General features: G+C 52.8%; 5 protein-coding genes across 5 annotated transcripts; 2 read left to right on the top strand and 3 right to left on the bottom strand.

Moving 5' to 3' along the window:
- Nucleotides 1-418: 418 nt before the first annotated feature.
- On the bottom strand, nucleotides 419-3,108 carry EJ05DRAFT_501424 (uncharacterized protein; the record flags this gene model as incomplete). The annotated part of the gene is made up of 2 exons (XM_033747114.1): nucleotides 419-2,987; nucleotides 3,035-3,108. The coding sequence occupies 2 exons, from the start codon at nucleotides 3,106-3,108 to the stop codon at nucleotides 419-421; spliced, it is 2,643 nt and encodes an 880-aa protein (XP_033599321.1).
- Nucleotides 3,109-3,721: 613 nt separating this feature from the next.
- EJ05DRAFT_46118 (acyl-CoA N-acyltransferase) lies at nucleotides 3,722-4,842 on the bottom strand. The gene has a single exon (XM_033742632.1). The coding sequence runs from the start codon at nucleotides 4,593-4,595 to the stop codon at nucleotides 3,810-3,812; it is 786 nt and encodes a 261-aa protein (XP_033599322.1). The 5' UTR covers nucleotides 4,596-4,842; the 3' UTR covers nucleotides 3,722-3,809.
- A 34-nt stretch (nucleotides 4,843-4,876) lies between these two features.
- EJ05DRAFT_477105 (Metallo-hydrolase/oxidoreductase) lies at nucleotides 4,877-8,214 on the bottom strand. Its single transcript, XM_033744179.1, has 4 exons — nucleotides 7,705-8,214; nucleotides 7,219-7,347; nucleotides 6,162-7,164; nucleotides 4,877-6,108 (listed from the first exon to the last, which is right to left on the bottom strand). The coding sequence occupies exons 1-4, from the start codon at nucleotides 7,953-7,955 to the stop codon at nucleotides 4,999-5,001; spliced, it is 2,493 nt and encodes an 830-aa protein (XP_033599323.1). The 5' UTR covers nucleotides 7,956-8,214; the 3' UTR covers nucleotides 4,877-4,998.
- A 211-nt stretch (nucleotides 8,215-8,425) lies between these two features.
- On the top strand, nucleotides 8,426-10,270 carry EJ05DRAFT_46126 (uncharacterized protein). Its single transcript, XM_033742634.1, has 2 exons — nucleotides 8,426-9,485; nucleotides 9,536-10,270. The coding sequence occupies exons 1-2, from the start codon at nucleotides 8,543-8,545 to the stop codon at nucleotides 10,162-10,164; spliced, it is 1,572 nt and encodes a 523-aa protein (XP_033599324.1). The 5' UTR covers nucleotides 8,426-8,542; the 3' UTR covers nucleotides 10,165-10,270.
- A 250-nt stretch (nucleotides 10,271-10,520) lies between these two features.
- EJ05DRAFT_466114 (uncharacterized protein) lies at nucleotides 10,521-12,105 on the top strand. Its single transcript, XM_033742799.1, has 2 exons — nucleotides 10,521-11,371; nucleotides 11,420-12,105. Exons 1-2 carry the CDS (start codon nucleotides 10,608-10,610, stop codon nucleotides 11,607-11,609), a joined length of 954 nt encoding a protein of 317 aa, XP_033599325.1. The 5' UTR covers nucleotides 10,521-10,607; the 3' UTR covers nucleotides 11,610-12,105.
- The last annotated feature ends 37 nt before the right edge of the window (nucleotides 12,106-12,142 follow it).

Genomic DNA, 12,142 nt, shown 5'->3' on the forward strand with positions numbered 1-12,142 from the left:
GGGGGGGGGGGGAGGTGAGACTCAGACTAAATGGAGCAAGGTCATGTAGCACATCCTGCTCAGCAAGCACGGCGTTACAATTATCTACAGGGTGATAAAATTGTGCCTTTTATTGACATATACTTGTCGTCGGAAGGGAAGGGGAGAGCGCATGGATGTGAATATCTCGATCCTATGAGAAAGCCACAGCACCTATACATACATGCAACCGCACCCACACATATTTCAATAGCCAGATATCTACGCTCATGAGTAACCTTATTCCAATATCCTGTTTTCTCATATATCTCTCAGCCACGGATACACTCATGTCTCCGCCCATGCCAACACCCGCCAGCGCTCTCCACGTCTTGCTCCAGATCATGAATATAACAACACCAACCCCGAAGCACTCATTTTTCTAAACACCAACCCCCATCTACACACTCACCACACTCTCGCAATCCTCCCTCTCTCCACTCCCCTCCCTCCTTACCCATCCCATTGCATCCACAATACCCTTTGCATCCTCACGGAAATCTCTCCCATAGGGCGTCGCGCAGTCTTGATATATCGGCGTACCGGGACGAGGCGGCGATATCGTGAGTCTATGAGGCTTGGTGGGCCGCGTAGCGTACTCTCGTCCAACTGTTCCGTAATCCAATGTGCGACCCTCCCGACCCTCCTCCCCACCCCTACTCTCCGACAACTCCTCAAGCAACTGCCTGACACGCGCCTCATACAACTGACTCTCACCCTCATATTCAATCTGAGATCCCAGCCTCAGCTTCTCGCCCGACCCCGAATCCAAGCCCATAGCATTCGCGCCCTGATTACCAGCCGACGCAGACGTTGCGCGCAATCCCGACATACCACCCTGCCGCACCGCCATACTCGGAAAAACAGCAGGCGTCGGCGTGCTCTGCAACAACGTACCCTCAAGCACGCTACCATTAAAAAAACTGGTCTTGTGGAGATTGGACGGATTTGTCGAGGGATCTGTCGATTCAGGGGTAGGATAGTTTGGTTTTTGGGACGCTGGGTTCGGATGATAATACCTGCCAGGATTCCCGCCATAATTATTTCCAGTAGTGGGATTCTCCTCGTTCCTACTCGCTGACACGCCCAGACTACACAGCGAGTCACACATCCTACCGACATTCCGCTTACGACCAGCATCGTCGAATTCATTGATGAGCGCAAGCACGGCGTGGAACGAGGGCCCGGGGGATGTGCCGTGGTCTTCGAGGATTTGGATGAGTAGGGTGAGGCCGAGAGATGCGGTGGCGGCGGCTTTGCGTAGATTATCGGCGGCAGATCTGGAGAGTGTGGGTGATGCGGGGGTTTGGGGGTGAGTGGGGAGAGGGGGTGAAGATGGGGCGGGCTGGGTAGTGGTGGCAGTGGAGAAGATGTTTGTGGATTGGGAAGCTTGGACGAGGTTTTTCCATTGAGGTTGGGTGGTATTGGGCGTAGGTGAGGGTTGGATGGGGGGATTGGGTGGTGCAGGGTGGCAGGCTGCGCGGAGCCATTGTCCGGATTTTGTGGGAGAAGGGGGTGGGTGTGTTGGTAGGGGGGCATGGTGAAGGGCGAAGGGCTGTTTGTCTAAGATGGAATTGCGGTATGCCGGGCGTTGGGAGTCGTTCATAGTTGAAGGTTTCTGTAATGTGGGACTCCTGAATGGCTTCCAAGGACTTGCGCGTCCGTCTGAGACTTGGGCTCCGCTCGTGTTTCCGGCGTCAGCGCGAGCGTTCTCCCGCGAGACGGGATTCTGTGAAGACTCTTGCCTATCATAACAGAAGGACCCAGCACGGAATACAGGTGGTGGCGGACCGCTGTATATATCTGTCTCATCTCCGCCTGGTGAATTGGCTAGGCGATGGACGATGACGGTCTCGTCCGATGGAGCTTTCTCAGGAGCTACCGATGGCGAGGACTTTCTCAGGGGGAGGGAATTGCTAAGCCTGTGTACCTGGTCCCGTCTGCGTCGGAGCGGTCTTATGTCTACGGGACTAGGAGGTCTGTGCAACCCCTTATCTTCATTTCCTTCTTCATTGCTCGATACAGGCGAGTACCCATACGTTCGTCCGGCACTGGCATTGATTTGAGGTCCTCGACGACGCTGACGGACTTGGAGAATCTTGCGGCTTTGCTTCGGTGCTGCTGGCTCGACCATGTTTTGCAAGCCCTCGGCGTCTTGGGTTTTGATGACAAGGGACGGTCGTCTCCCTTCCCGCGCTTCGTCATTGATCCCACTGTCCGCGTACGGATGAGGTGATGCATGCCCTGTAGGTCTGCTTCTGTCTGAGACAGAAAGACGCTGACCATAGTTGCTCGGACCAGGCCTGCTGGAATGTGCTGCAACTGGTGGGCTAGATCCTATCTCGAGATTCCGTTGCACATCGAAAGAAAATGCGTTACCAGGAACTGGTCCTATCGGAGAAGCACCAAGACCTCGCCGATCTGCGTCGTCATAGCCGTAAAGCTGGCTCGATGTCGTGAAGCTCCCGTCTGCTTCACTAACGTCGAAAGTTTCACGGCTGTACTTATCATAGAACTGCTCCAGCTTTAAGTAGACAGCTTCAAGGTCCTCGTTCGTATGGACTTGGCCGAACAGCTTGACGGCTTTCTGCAGGCGTTTTTGTGCCCTACGTTTCTCGCTCTCAGACAAGCTCGTGGTGTTCTTGATGAGATGTTGGATTTTCGGAACCGCAGTGGCGAAATCCGTGCGCATGAGTCTTGTGAAAGCTATACGGCCTCTAACTGTGCTGGTGGGACTTGTTTGGTACGCACGGCCAATTTCTGTACGATCTGAAGCGATTCGAGAGTGCGTGTTTTGCTGGCGAGTTGCAGTAGTGTCACTCCTGCCTGATACTCCCAGTCTCGAGCGAGGATGTTCAGTGATGTCTGGTGCTCTCCTCCTGTAATAGCCCATTCGCTCAGACATGCTTCGTTCTACTGAGACTGGCGCCACGCGCTCTACACCCAGGACGTTGAACGATCTTTTCGACCTGGTTAACGATTAGCTTAATATGTTGGACGGGACGGGACATGCCACTTTTTCAGTCGAAACCCCGTAAGAAATCTGCTTTTGAAGCGACGAAGACTAGCTTTGAGCCCTGATTGACTCATTTTGATGGATCTGATAGTGATCCGAAGGTGCACAAGATTGACTCGCAAACAAGTCGATTTATGAATAGTAGTTGTCGAAGAGAAACGTCTGCAGAGTGGTGACAGCTGGTGAACACGTAGTTGTATTCCTCTATGATTGTAAATCTGAAAGACTGGCGTCCTTGGCAGGGATCAATCGGTCGCATGGCTTTGTGGGCTGTTTGCGGAAGCCAAACAAAGCCCCTGGACAGTCGCGCTGGTCCCCGAAGCAAAGAAGACACAAAGCAGCAGAATGAATTTAATAGGAGAGTAGAGAACAAATCCGACACCGTGGTCGTGATAATAGTGTGACAACAAATGATTGTTGCAAAGTGACGTTGCCTTGCAAAGCCATTCATGAGGTTTGCACACTTCTGCTTCTTTTTCATGTAGTGTAACGCCAGCAAAGGAGGCAAAGTGACAAAGTAGCTATCGCAAAGTCTTCTTTGTCGGGAGCTTGTGTCCTCGACCGTCGTTGTAGGATCTTGGAAATCCAGACGGGAGTTCAGGACTGACACAAGTCGCCGACAAACTCATCTCCTACAGAGAATCTACCAGCTGATGTTAGCAATAAGCTTTAGATTCGTCTGCCCATGTCTATCCTCTCACCTTCTAGCCCCTCGACAGAATCGTCCTGTTCAGAAGCTTTTGGGTTGATAATTCCCCCCTATCATGGACCTCGTTTAGGACCCGTCTCCATCTGACTTCGTCGGCCTGACATAGCCCTTCAAAGTCACAATCCCCTCCCCATCATCCTGCAACCACTCCCCCTGCTTCCCCTCCGGCTCCCAAAGCATCGCATGCGCCGGCTGCAACTCGACCCCCTCAACATTCAAGACCTCGAAAGTCTTAAACCCAGCCTTCCAATACAACTTCTTCGCCGTCGGCGCCGCCTCCAACGTAACCGGCACGCCCTCATCCCTCGCCGTCTCCATGCCCCAGTCCAAAAGCCTAGTACCAACATTTCGACGCTGCGCAGCAGGATGTACAGCAATGACATTAAGATGCCAGTACGCCTCCAGCGAATCATAAATCGTCAACACCATGACATGCGCATAGAACCGCCGCACACGATCCCAATCCGTCGCATAGTCCATCACAGTTTCCTGATACCACTTCTCCCAGCCCAGCGCCCAGCGTTCAAACTTCCAGGCCAGCCGATCCCGCGTCCATTTCACCTGCACGGCATCCGAGGGGTCCTTGGAGCGTCTATTCCAGGTTGCGAAACCGATGAGTTCGCCTGGGACAAGGCCCGAGTCGGTGGCCTCGGCGACGGCGACCATGACGACGTTGCCGGGGATGAGCAGGGCTGTTTTGGCACGGATCTTCATGGCGCGCGAGAGATCGTATGGGTGCTTGTCGAGCTGCGGGCAGAGCCAGTTGTTGAGTTCGTCGTGGCGGAAGGCGGCGAATTGGACGTCTGCCATGGAGGGTGCGTCTGCGGGAGTGGCGGGGCGGATTAGGACCATTTTTTGATATACTGAGAGAGAGATTCTGGGGTGAGGAACGTGTAGAGTGTGGATGGTCGGGTGAGAGTGGTGAGATGTGCTATATATTTTGTATCCTGGTGCCTAGCGTAAGCGTGCTACGCCCTAGGGCGTGGTGGTGGTTGCGAAGTGAGTATATGTCGCAGGGCGTTCTGCTGGCCGATCAATGAGGTCCGAGCTCCGTGGTGTTGTTGTGTTTGGGGGCGGATATTGGCTGGGACGTATTTAAGGTTTAGATAAACAGCATACGAACACCGTAAGGAGGGCAGAAGGTTTATGATACTGTCTCTGGATATACTGGTTTGGGGCTTCTATGCCCATATAGATCCGCAACTGTAGCCTCATCTCATTACCTTAAGATATAGTCCACATGTCCTACTATGAATTATGCACTCCATAGCCCACTAATCGTCTCGACAGCCCTCTCGACAACAGCCTTGACCCTATCCCTCAACACCCTGTTGTTCTCGCACTCGACCTCCAAGTCTTCCAGCCAGACCTTTGCAACGCTCTTATCCACTTTGATCTCGATGCCGGGCACGGGGATTCCAAGCCCGTGCAGTCTTGCCAGCTCCTTTTGCTCCGCCGCCGAAAACTCTTCCGTCTCATCTCCATCATCGTCACCATGCTCTGTCACATCCGAGCCTGGCGTTGCCGGCGCCTTGAGCTTAGGATGTGTCAGCGGCGTGATGCCCGACCCGAATTGAGCCTCCATGAACATGAACAGCCGGTCGAAGCGTTCTTGTGGGGTGGCTGTAGCGTGAGGGTTCCGCTTGCCATGGGTATGCCCATGGCCATGGCCATGTCCATGCGCGCCTTTTGAGCTCTGCTTGACTGCCGCCGGGGAGCTTTCGACGGTATATAGCACTGCCAGCACGGCGTCAGCAATACCGTCGTTGACCATGTTGCCTTCCCACTCGACCTCGATGCGGCCGTTCTGTTGGCAATGTAGTTTCACGCAGTCCATGACCTCAAAGGTGGTGATGCTGCGGTCGACATCCTCATCTGCGTGCTCGTAATCACCGTTCGTATCGGCGGATTTCCCGTTGATTGCGGCATCGGGCGCAGAGAGCTCTTTGATCGCGCCAAATGTGCCTTCGAGCGCCCAGCGGATGAGATCGAGGCCGGCGGTGCTGAGCTGCAAGTGCTGCCGGCAGGTGATGGTAGTGGTGGTTAGGCCGGCATATTCTCGCAGGTCTTCGGGCGCCATCAGGCTCATCTTAAAGTCGTTCTGAACAAGCACACCCGTGATGAGTTGGGATTGCGGAATGTCGGGCGCGGAGCCGTTCAGATCTTTGTTGCGAAAGGCGAGTGGGGGAGGAATCTGGGCGAGTTTACCGACGACTTTGGCGATCTTGTCTGTCTTGAACGGAATCCGTAATTCTTCGCAGTTCGGCGGCGAGAAAACTTTGACGGGTTGTGCTTTGTCGGCGTTGAGTGAGAGGAGTTTGGATTTGAGGCGCATCATATTGTGTTTCTCTCCATGAACCAGGATCTGTATGCGCGTTAGTTAGTGCCGACTTGGAGAGCGGTTCCACTTCAACTTACGACTACGGGCGCTGCTACACCCTCGATGAATTCGCGATTTTCTGTTCCGTCAACGTGTGCCGCAAAGCTGTACTCTTTTACTTCGCATCGACGAGGAATCATAATCTGTTCTTGTGCTCCTGGCACTCTTCGCTGTGTTGCTGCCGTGTTCCTCGTCATAACTGCGTGTATCTGTTCCGGCTCTTGCATGATCATCTTGGCCATTGTTCCCTCGACTGAATAACCTGTTATGATGACTCCGTTCTTCTGATCTGGCGCCCAGCGCTCCAATAGCTCTCTCGACACACCGTTCTGCATGAAACCTGGAGACGCAAGCATAACACATGCACCGACATCATCGAATCGCTCCAAGCTCTTGAGACTGCGCACAAATCGGAAATCCCAAGGCCCTCGTTTGCCAACATCACCGGCTGCTTCGGCTTCAGCCATGCGTTCGCGGAAGAGCCGTTTAATGTTGTCGTTCATAGCAGACACATAGGTCTGGTATACCACCATACACTTCCTGGCCAGATTGGACGCGTAGTAGATGGGGATTTTCTGGAACTCGGCGTGCTTGCCCCAGTACTCATCGAGAATGAGCAGCAGCTCTTGCGCCCGGCCAAGGGCAAACACCGGAAGAAGTGCTCGCCCGCCACGATTCAGAATGTTGGTGATGGACTTCATCAGTCCAGCCTCGCGCTCCAAGCGCGGTATATGTGATGCAATGCCGTATGTGCTCTCCGTGATCAATACGTCAATCTTGACGTTCTTTGGGACCTCTGCTGAGATCAAGTGACGGTCTTCTTCGCGGGAATAGTCTCCAGTAAACAGGATCTTGAGGCCGGCAATCTCGATGAGGAACATGGCAGCGCCGAGCACGTGGCCGGCTGGATATGGCGTTATGCGGATGGATGAGATGGTATGTGTTGTGTAATAGTCGATTGCTTCGATCATGGGAAAGGTAGTGAGATGGTCGGCTTCAGTGTACAGCTGAATCTTTTGCTCTGCAGAGGAGGATATGTTCCTGATCCCGCGTCAACAGGTTCCATGCGAGAACAGCTTCACTACACGAACTTACCCTACCCGTACGCTGTCTTGTACGAGCCATTTATAAATAGCTTTGGTTGGATGGGTCATGAACACTCGTCCTTTGAAGTTTGTCTTTGACAGAACATACGGTAAGGAGGCGGCATGGTCGATATGGAAACTGTCGTCACACACGTTAGCTTGCAGTTGCGATGACTTCTAGTAATGTACGAGATGAAGAGTTCTATGTACATGGGAAGCTCGCAAGAAGCAGGAAGCAAGTCACAGTCATTTCCATAAGCGCAAATGAGGCTCGATGATGTAAAATTCTTTCATTGATATCTCATTTACATGACAGGACTGGTGCCATAACAGATGGTACAGGGGCAAAGATGGAAATGTCAAGGCTCCACGGTAATATGTGCGCTGATTGAACGGTTTGGTCCGATTCTCATGGGAATGTGTCTGAGTAGCTCTGTTCCAAGCCCGGATGTGTGATGCTACGTTCTATGCAAAAGGTACGAGGGCGAGGACTTACTGGCTTATCAGTAGTACATCGACGGTACTGAGATCGAACTCGTCATAGAACGGCATCGCGGCCAACCCATCATAAGCAGGATGCATTCCCGCATCAAGCATCACGGTCTTGCCCTTGTACTGTATGATATGACACGACCGCCCGACCTCGTTACCTCCTCCTAGGTTCAGAAACATGAGCTCATCTGCTGGATCAACAGGCTCTTCGTCTTCTGGCGCTGCTAGAGCCGCTAACTTCCGCTTCGTCGCCATGATGCAAGCAAGGTATGTCGAAGAGGATGGTGTGTATTTTTACTGTGGTCGGCCGGTATCGCGGTAAGGAGAGGCTTAAGGTCAAGCGCAGGCTCTGTAGTTGCAGGCGCAAGAGGCCTATATACAGGCTTCTGTCGACACTTCTGTGTCATACAACGGTCGCATGTAGACTTGAATGCTGTGTTTCTGAGCGGAAGATGGTTGTGGTTGTCGAGCAGAACGTGGTGATGCATCCATAGAGAGTGAACGCGACTGTAGGTGCTCGCGTCGTGGTTGAGAGTGAGACCGGCGAAAAGTTTCGCGAGCTCCGGACTGGTTGCAGGCTTGCGCATCGCGTCGTCCAAGTCGTACATGATTCACTGCTCGGGCGAATACCGACCACCACAATACCTAAAGCCCGCCATATCGTCTGCACAGCGTTACCCTCACCTGGTCAATAGAAGTCTTCACTTTGCCTATGAGTGTAAGACAAACAACAAGAGCCTCCTGCGGCTGAAGCCGGAGGTCCCATTCAGCGCGGCCTTGAGCAACTCCACCCACGCCTCCATTCACACTGCAACCTCGACTGCTCTACCCACCTTGCTATCATGGCGCAACAAATGTCACCTCCGCCTGCGATGCTCGCACACCAACCGCAACAGCCTCGTGTTTCATTCTCTCCGATGCCTGCGCAATCGCCGCCCGCGCCGCCTGGGTCGATGGGACCTCCACAACGACCCGCTGATCGTGCTGGTGGTGGAACTCGGGGGAAGGCGACTGATATTAACGACTTGAGTGATGCCGTCACCGCTGCTGGGATCGATGTTGCGAACGAGGAAAGCTATCTGAATGAGATCTACCACAACCGGCAAGGCACTGCGTCGTTCTCTACGTCATTTAACTCGCAAACGTCTTCCACCATATCCCCCGACACCAGCTTCGGTGCATGGACTCAAGGTGGATCGGGTGCATTTCAAGGCTCAGGCCCAACCAGTCAACCTGCAAAATCACCAGAAGACGTAGAGAAGGAATTTCTGGAAAAGAAAAGACGCGCGGCCGAGATACTGGGCGAACAGCGTTCACATCATCTCAACGACCCTTTCTTGCTGGGGAACTGTGTCCAACGAAGAATACGGCGAAAAGCATACGACCACGGAGTCAAAATCAACCTTGATGGGCTTTTTGAGAAGATTTCTGAAGAGCAACCCTCGCGAGGGGTACAGGCCACCATGCATTCGAACGGTTCTGATGTCAACGGTATCGTCGCTGTAAAAGCTCACAGTCTTCTGAATGATAACACCCCATTGGTAGACATTCTTACTCTTGTCTCGTTGGCGACTCAGGAGCGCCTTCGAGGTTTATTAGAGGAAGCTCATGGCATAGCGCGAAATCGACAGTTGACCTCTCACGGAATCGTTCCACCAGAGTTTGCATCTTTGGCGGTTGGCACTGGCAAGCCACGAGACACATCGGTGTCCCCGCAATTACTTTCTGGAACAGCGTGGGACCAGCCTCCTAGCGCTGCGAGTCCCACGGCTAACCCCCTCAAACGTAAGTTGACTCTCGTCCTTCACTTATGTCATCCTCTAATCAAGGCTCAGGGCCTCATCAAAACTCTGCAAGCCTCCCGACTCCTCCCAATGACAGTCCTTCAACCCCGCAGAAGACAATAGTCTTTCCAAACTCTCTCATCGACTCTCTACGTTTGATCGCCAAGAATGACCGCAAATACGAAGAAGAGCGACTCGCAAAGCGCGCAAAGCGTAGGAAGCTTGCAAAGCCCGCCGATGGTACAAGTTCTCCAACTGTCGCCGAAGCTACCGCCGTAGCAGATGCCGTAGCCATCAACACGAAGCTTACGAAGAAGGAGCGCGACAAACTAGCAAAGTCCAATCAGACAGAAGAGGTCCTTCACCGAGAAGCGAACAAGACTGCGAGCCTCGCCATGGGTGGTATGGGAAAGAAGTATTCATGGATGTCAGGAGGTGCGAAAGGTGGAAGTGGAGCCAATACACCCAAAGTCAACACCGCCGTTCCTCGCCCTGGTTCAGCAAAACCTGCAGAGAAGGGCGTGCAAGGAAGAAATCGCGCATATGGAGATTTCCGCGAAGACAGAGACAGAGGAATACAGATGAGAGACCTGCTGGCAGTGCTGGAGGCAGATGGAAGAGAGAGGAGGGCGGTAGTGAGAGGCTACACGACACGGATGAAAGGATCCAATACCGCATAAGCATTGATCTGGATACGGCGTTTACTTCATATGGGTTTCTCGAACATCGTTCGATCGGGTTGAGTCTTCCGAGGTAGAACAAGAATGTGTTGCGGCCTTTGCATTATTAGTATCACTTTATTCTGAAGGCACGCAAAGAGCCGAAGTGTGGTTGGCTGCAGCAATACATTCAAGGGGACTGCTGGGGCAAAGTTAGCAGCATCGATCAATATATGCCTGTAATTGTACAAACAATGAATGAGCCCGAAACGCAAACAAACACGCTCATGGATGTCTCGCTTTGCTGCCTAAGGTTTCAGGCAGAACTATATTACTTGGCATTGGTGTCGTAGTACTACCCAACCATGTCCAATGAGTGTCTACACAGCTCCAACAATCCTATATCTGCGTCTCCCGTGTGGAGACCGACCTTGTTACTCTCGCCGTACCTACGCATCTCCACCATGGACTTCAAATCTCTCATGTCCGCACAAATCTCCAAGGCCAAAGCACCACTGAAACCCGAAGAGCCCACCAAAAAGTACCTCAAGCGCTCCGAAGTCGAAGCCCAGCGCCAGGCCGCCTACCTTGCAGAACAAAAGGCCGCCGAGGCAGCACGCATCGAGAAGCTCCAACAAAAGCGCAAGCACGAAGAAGATGAGGCGGAGCGCACGCGCGTGCGCGAAGAGAAGAAGCGGCGATTGGCAGAGGAGAGCAGCAAGCGGCGGGAACTGGAAGCAGAAGAAGAGGAGCGCAAGCGACGGAAGAGACTTGGTCTGCCGGAGCTGGTGAAGGAGGAGGTCAAGGAAGAGGTCAAGGAGGTTGTGGAGAAGAAGAGGGTGTGGGAGGGCAGCATACCGACGACGCTGGAGCCGGTCGAGGAGAAGGATATGAAAGTCGACCAGCTGAATGTGCCTGGTAAGGATGATATCGAGGGTCGCGAATTTCTGTTCAGGCAGTTGGCGAGCTATTTCAATATGGTGCTACGGGCGTGGGAGGTTGCGCTTGCGCGGCGCACGGAAGATGTCAAAGCGAGCTACCAGGGCAAGCAGGCGTACAACTCTATGGTACTGGCAAAGGACAACATGAAGGCTATGTTTCGGAAGATGGAGGCAGGGGAGTTAGAGCAGGACATCCTGAAGCCGGTGGTAGAGATCGTACACGCAGCTCAGGAGAGGAGATATGTGGATGCGAACGACGGATACTTGAGGCTGAGTATTGGAAATGCGTAAGTCACTCTGGTCTGTTGATGTAGAGGTCTACTAACGCCTTGCAGAGCCTGGCCTATTGGAGTTACCATGGTTGGTATACACGAGCGTTCGGCGAGAGAAAAGCTGCACGATGGTGATACAGCACATATTATGAGCGACGAGACAACGAGAAAATATCTCCAGAGCATCAAGAGATGTCTGAGTTTTGCACAGACGAGATGGCCGCCGGATGATCAGCTACAACTTATGGGCTGAACACAGCACGCATCAAAGGGACAGGCAACTATGCCATTGTGCAATATATGGTTTCGTCGCCTCGACAGTCATCATCACAATGGATATGGACGAAGCTCACATGAGCAATGGAGCAAAAGAGCAACGCTTCCAGACACAAATAGCTGCATGTTCGAAGCCCGACTACTTGAGTAGGGCAGAGTCTCTATAACTGCACGGCTGAAGCAAAATGAAATGCGCTGAAGAATACGCTATCGATTGCAAAACATCGAGAGGCGGTAGAAATACAGAAACGCGTCATCCCTGGATCCATGAACCCGGCAAAGGTTACTTGCTAGCGTGTTTACAAACACGCGACCGCTATAAATAAACAGACCACCTTTTGACTTTGCGATGCGGATGTATATTACTGCTATGTCGTAGACTAATTAGATAGAAGCTTTTAGTACGATAGATGTAGGTGATAAGATTTCCCTAGCGGAAGAAGTGGACAAGCAATCAGAGGCTCGGATCCGATCCCGAACCGTGTTATGGATTTGATGCATGCCGGCAGT

Source organism: Pseudovirgaria hyperparasitica, assembly GCF_010093815.1.
Source record: "Pseudovirgaria hyperparasitica strain CBS 121739 unplaced genomic scaffold EJ05scaffold_10, whole genome shotgun sequence".
In the NCBI taxonomy this organism is placed as follows: Eukaryota; Fungi; Ascomycota; class Dothideomycetes; order Acrospermales; family Acrospermaceae; genus Pseudovirgaria; species Pseudovirgaria hyperparasitica.

What these genes read in the sequence shown, in the direction of transcription:
- EJ05DRAFT_46118 (XM_033742632.1), bottom strand. Translation starts at nt 4,595, where the DNA reads ATGGTCCTAATCCGCCCCGCCACTCCCGCAGACGCACCCTCCATGGCA.
- EJ05DRAFT_477105 (XM_033744179.1), bottom strand. Translation starts at nt 7,955, where the DNA reads ATGGCGACGAAGCGGAAGTTAGCGGCTCTAGCAGCGCCAGAAGACGAA. An exon ending in GATGTACTACTGATAAGCCA is followed by an intron (nt 7,348 to 7,704) that starts GTAAGTCCTCGC and finishes GTGTGACGACAG; the next exon opens with TTTCCATATCGACCATGCCG. An exon ending in CAAGACAGCGTACGGGTAGG is followed by an intron (nt 7,165 to 7,218) that starts GTAAGTTCGTGT and finishes ACGCGGGATCAG; the next exon opens with GAACATATCCTCCTCTGCAG.
- EJ05DRAFT_46126 (XM_033742634.1), top strand. Translation starts at nt 8,543, where the DNA reads ATGGCGCAACAAATGTCACCTCCGCCTGCGATGCTCGCACACCAACCG. An exon ending in CACGGCTAACCCCCTCAAAC is followed by an intron (nt 9,486 to 9,535) that starts GTAAGTTGACTC and finishes ATCAAGGCTCAG; the next exon opens with GGCCTCATCAAAACTCTGCA.
- EJ05DRAFT_466114 (XM_033742799.1), top strand. Translation starts at nt 10,608, where the DNA reads ATGGACTTCAAATCTCTCATGTCCGCACAAATCTCCAAGGCCAAAGCA. An exon ending in AGGCTGAGTATTGGAAATGC is followed by an intron (nt 11,372 to 11,419) that starts GTAAGTCACTCT and finishes AACGCCTTGCAG; the next exon opens with AGCCTGGCCTATTGGAGTTA.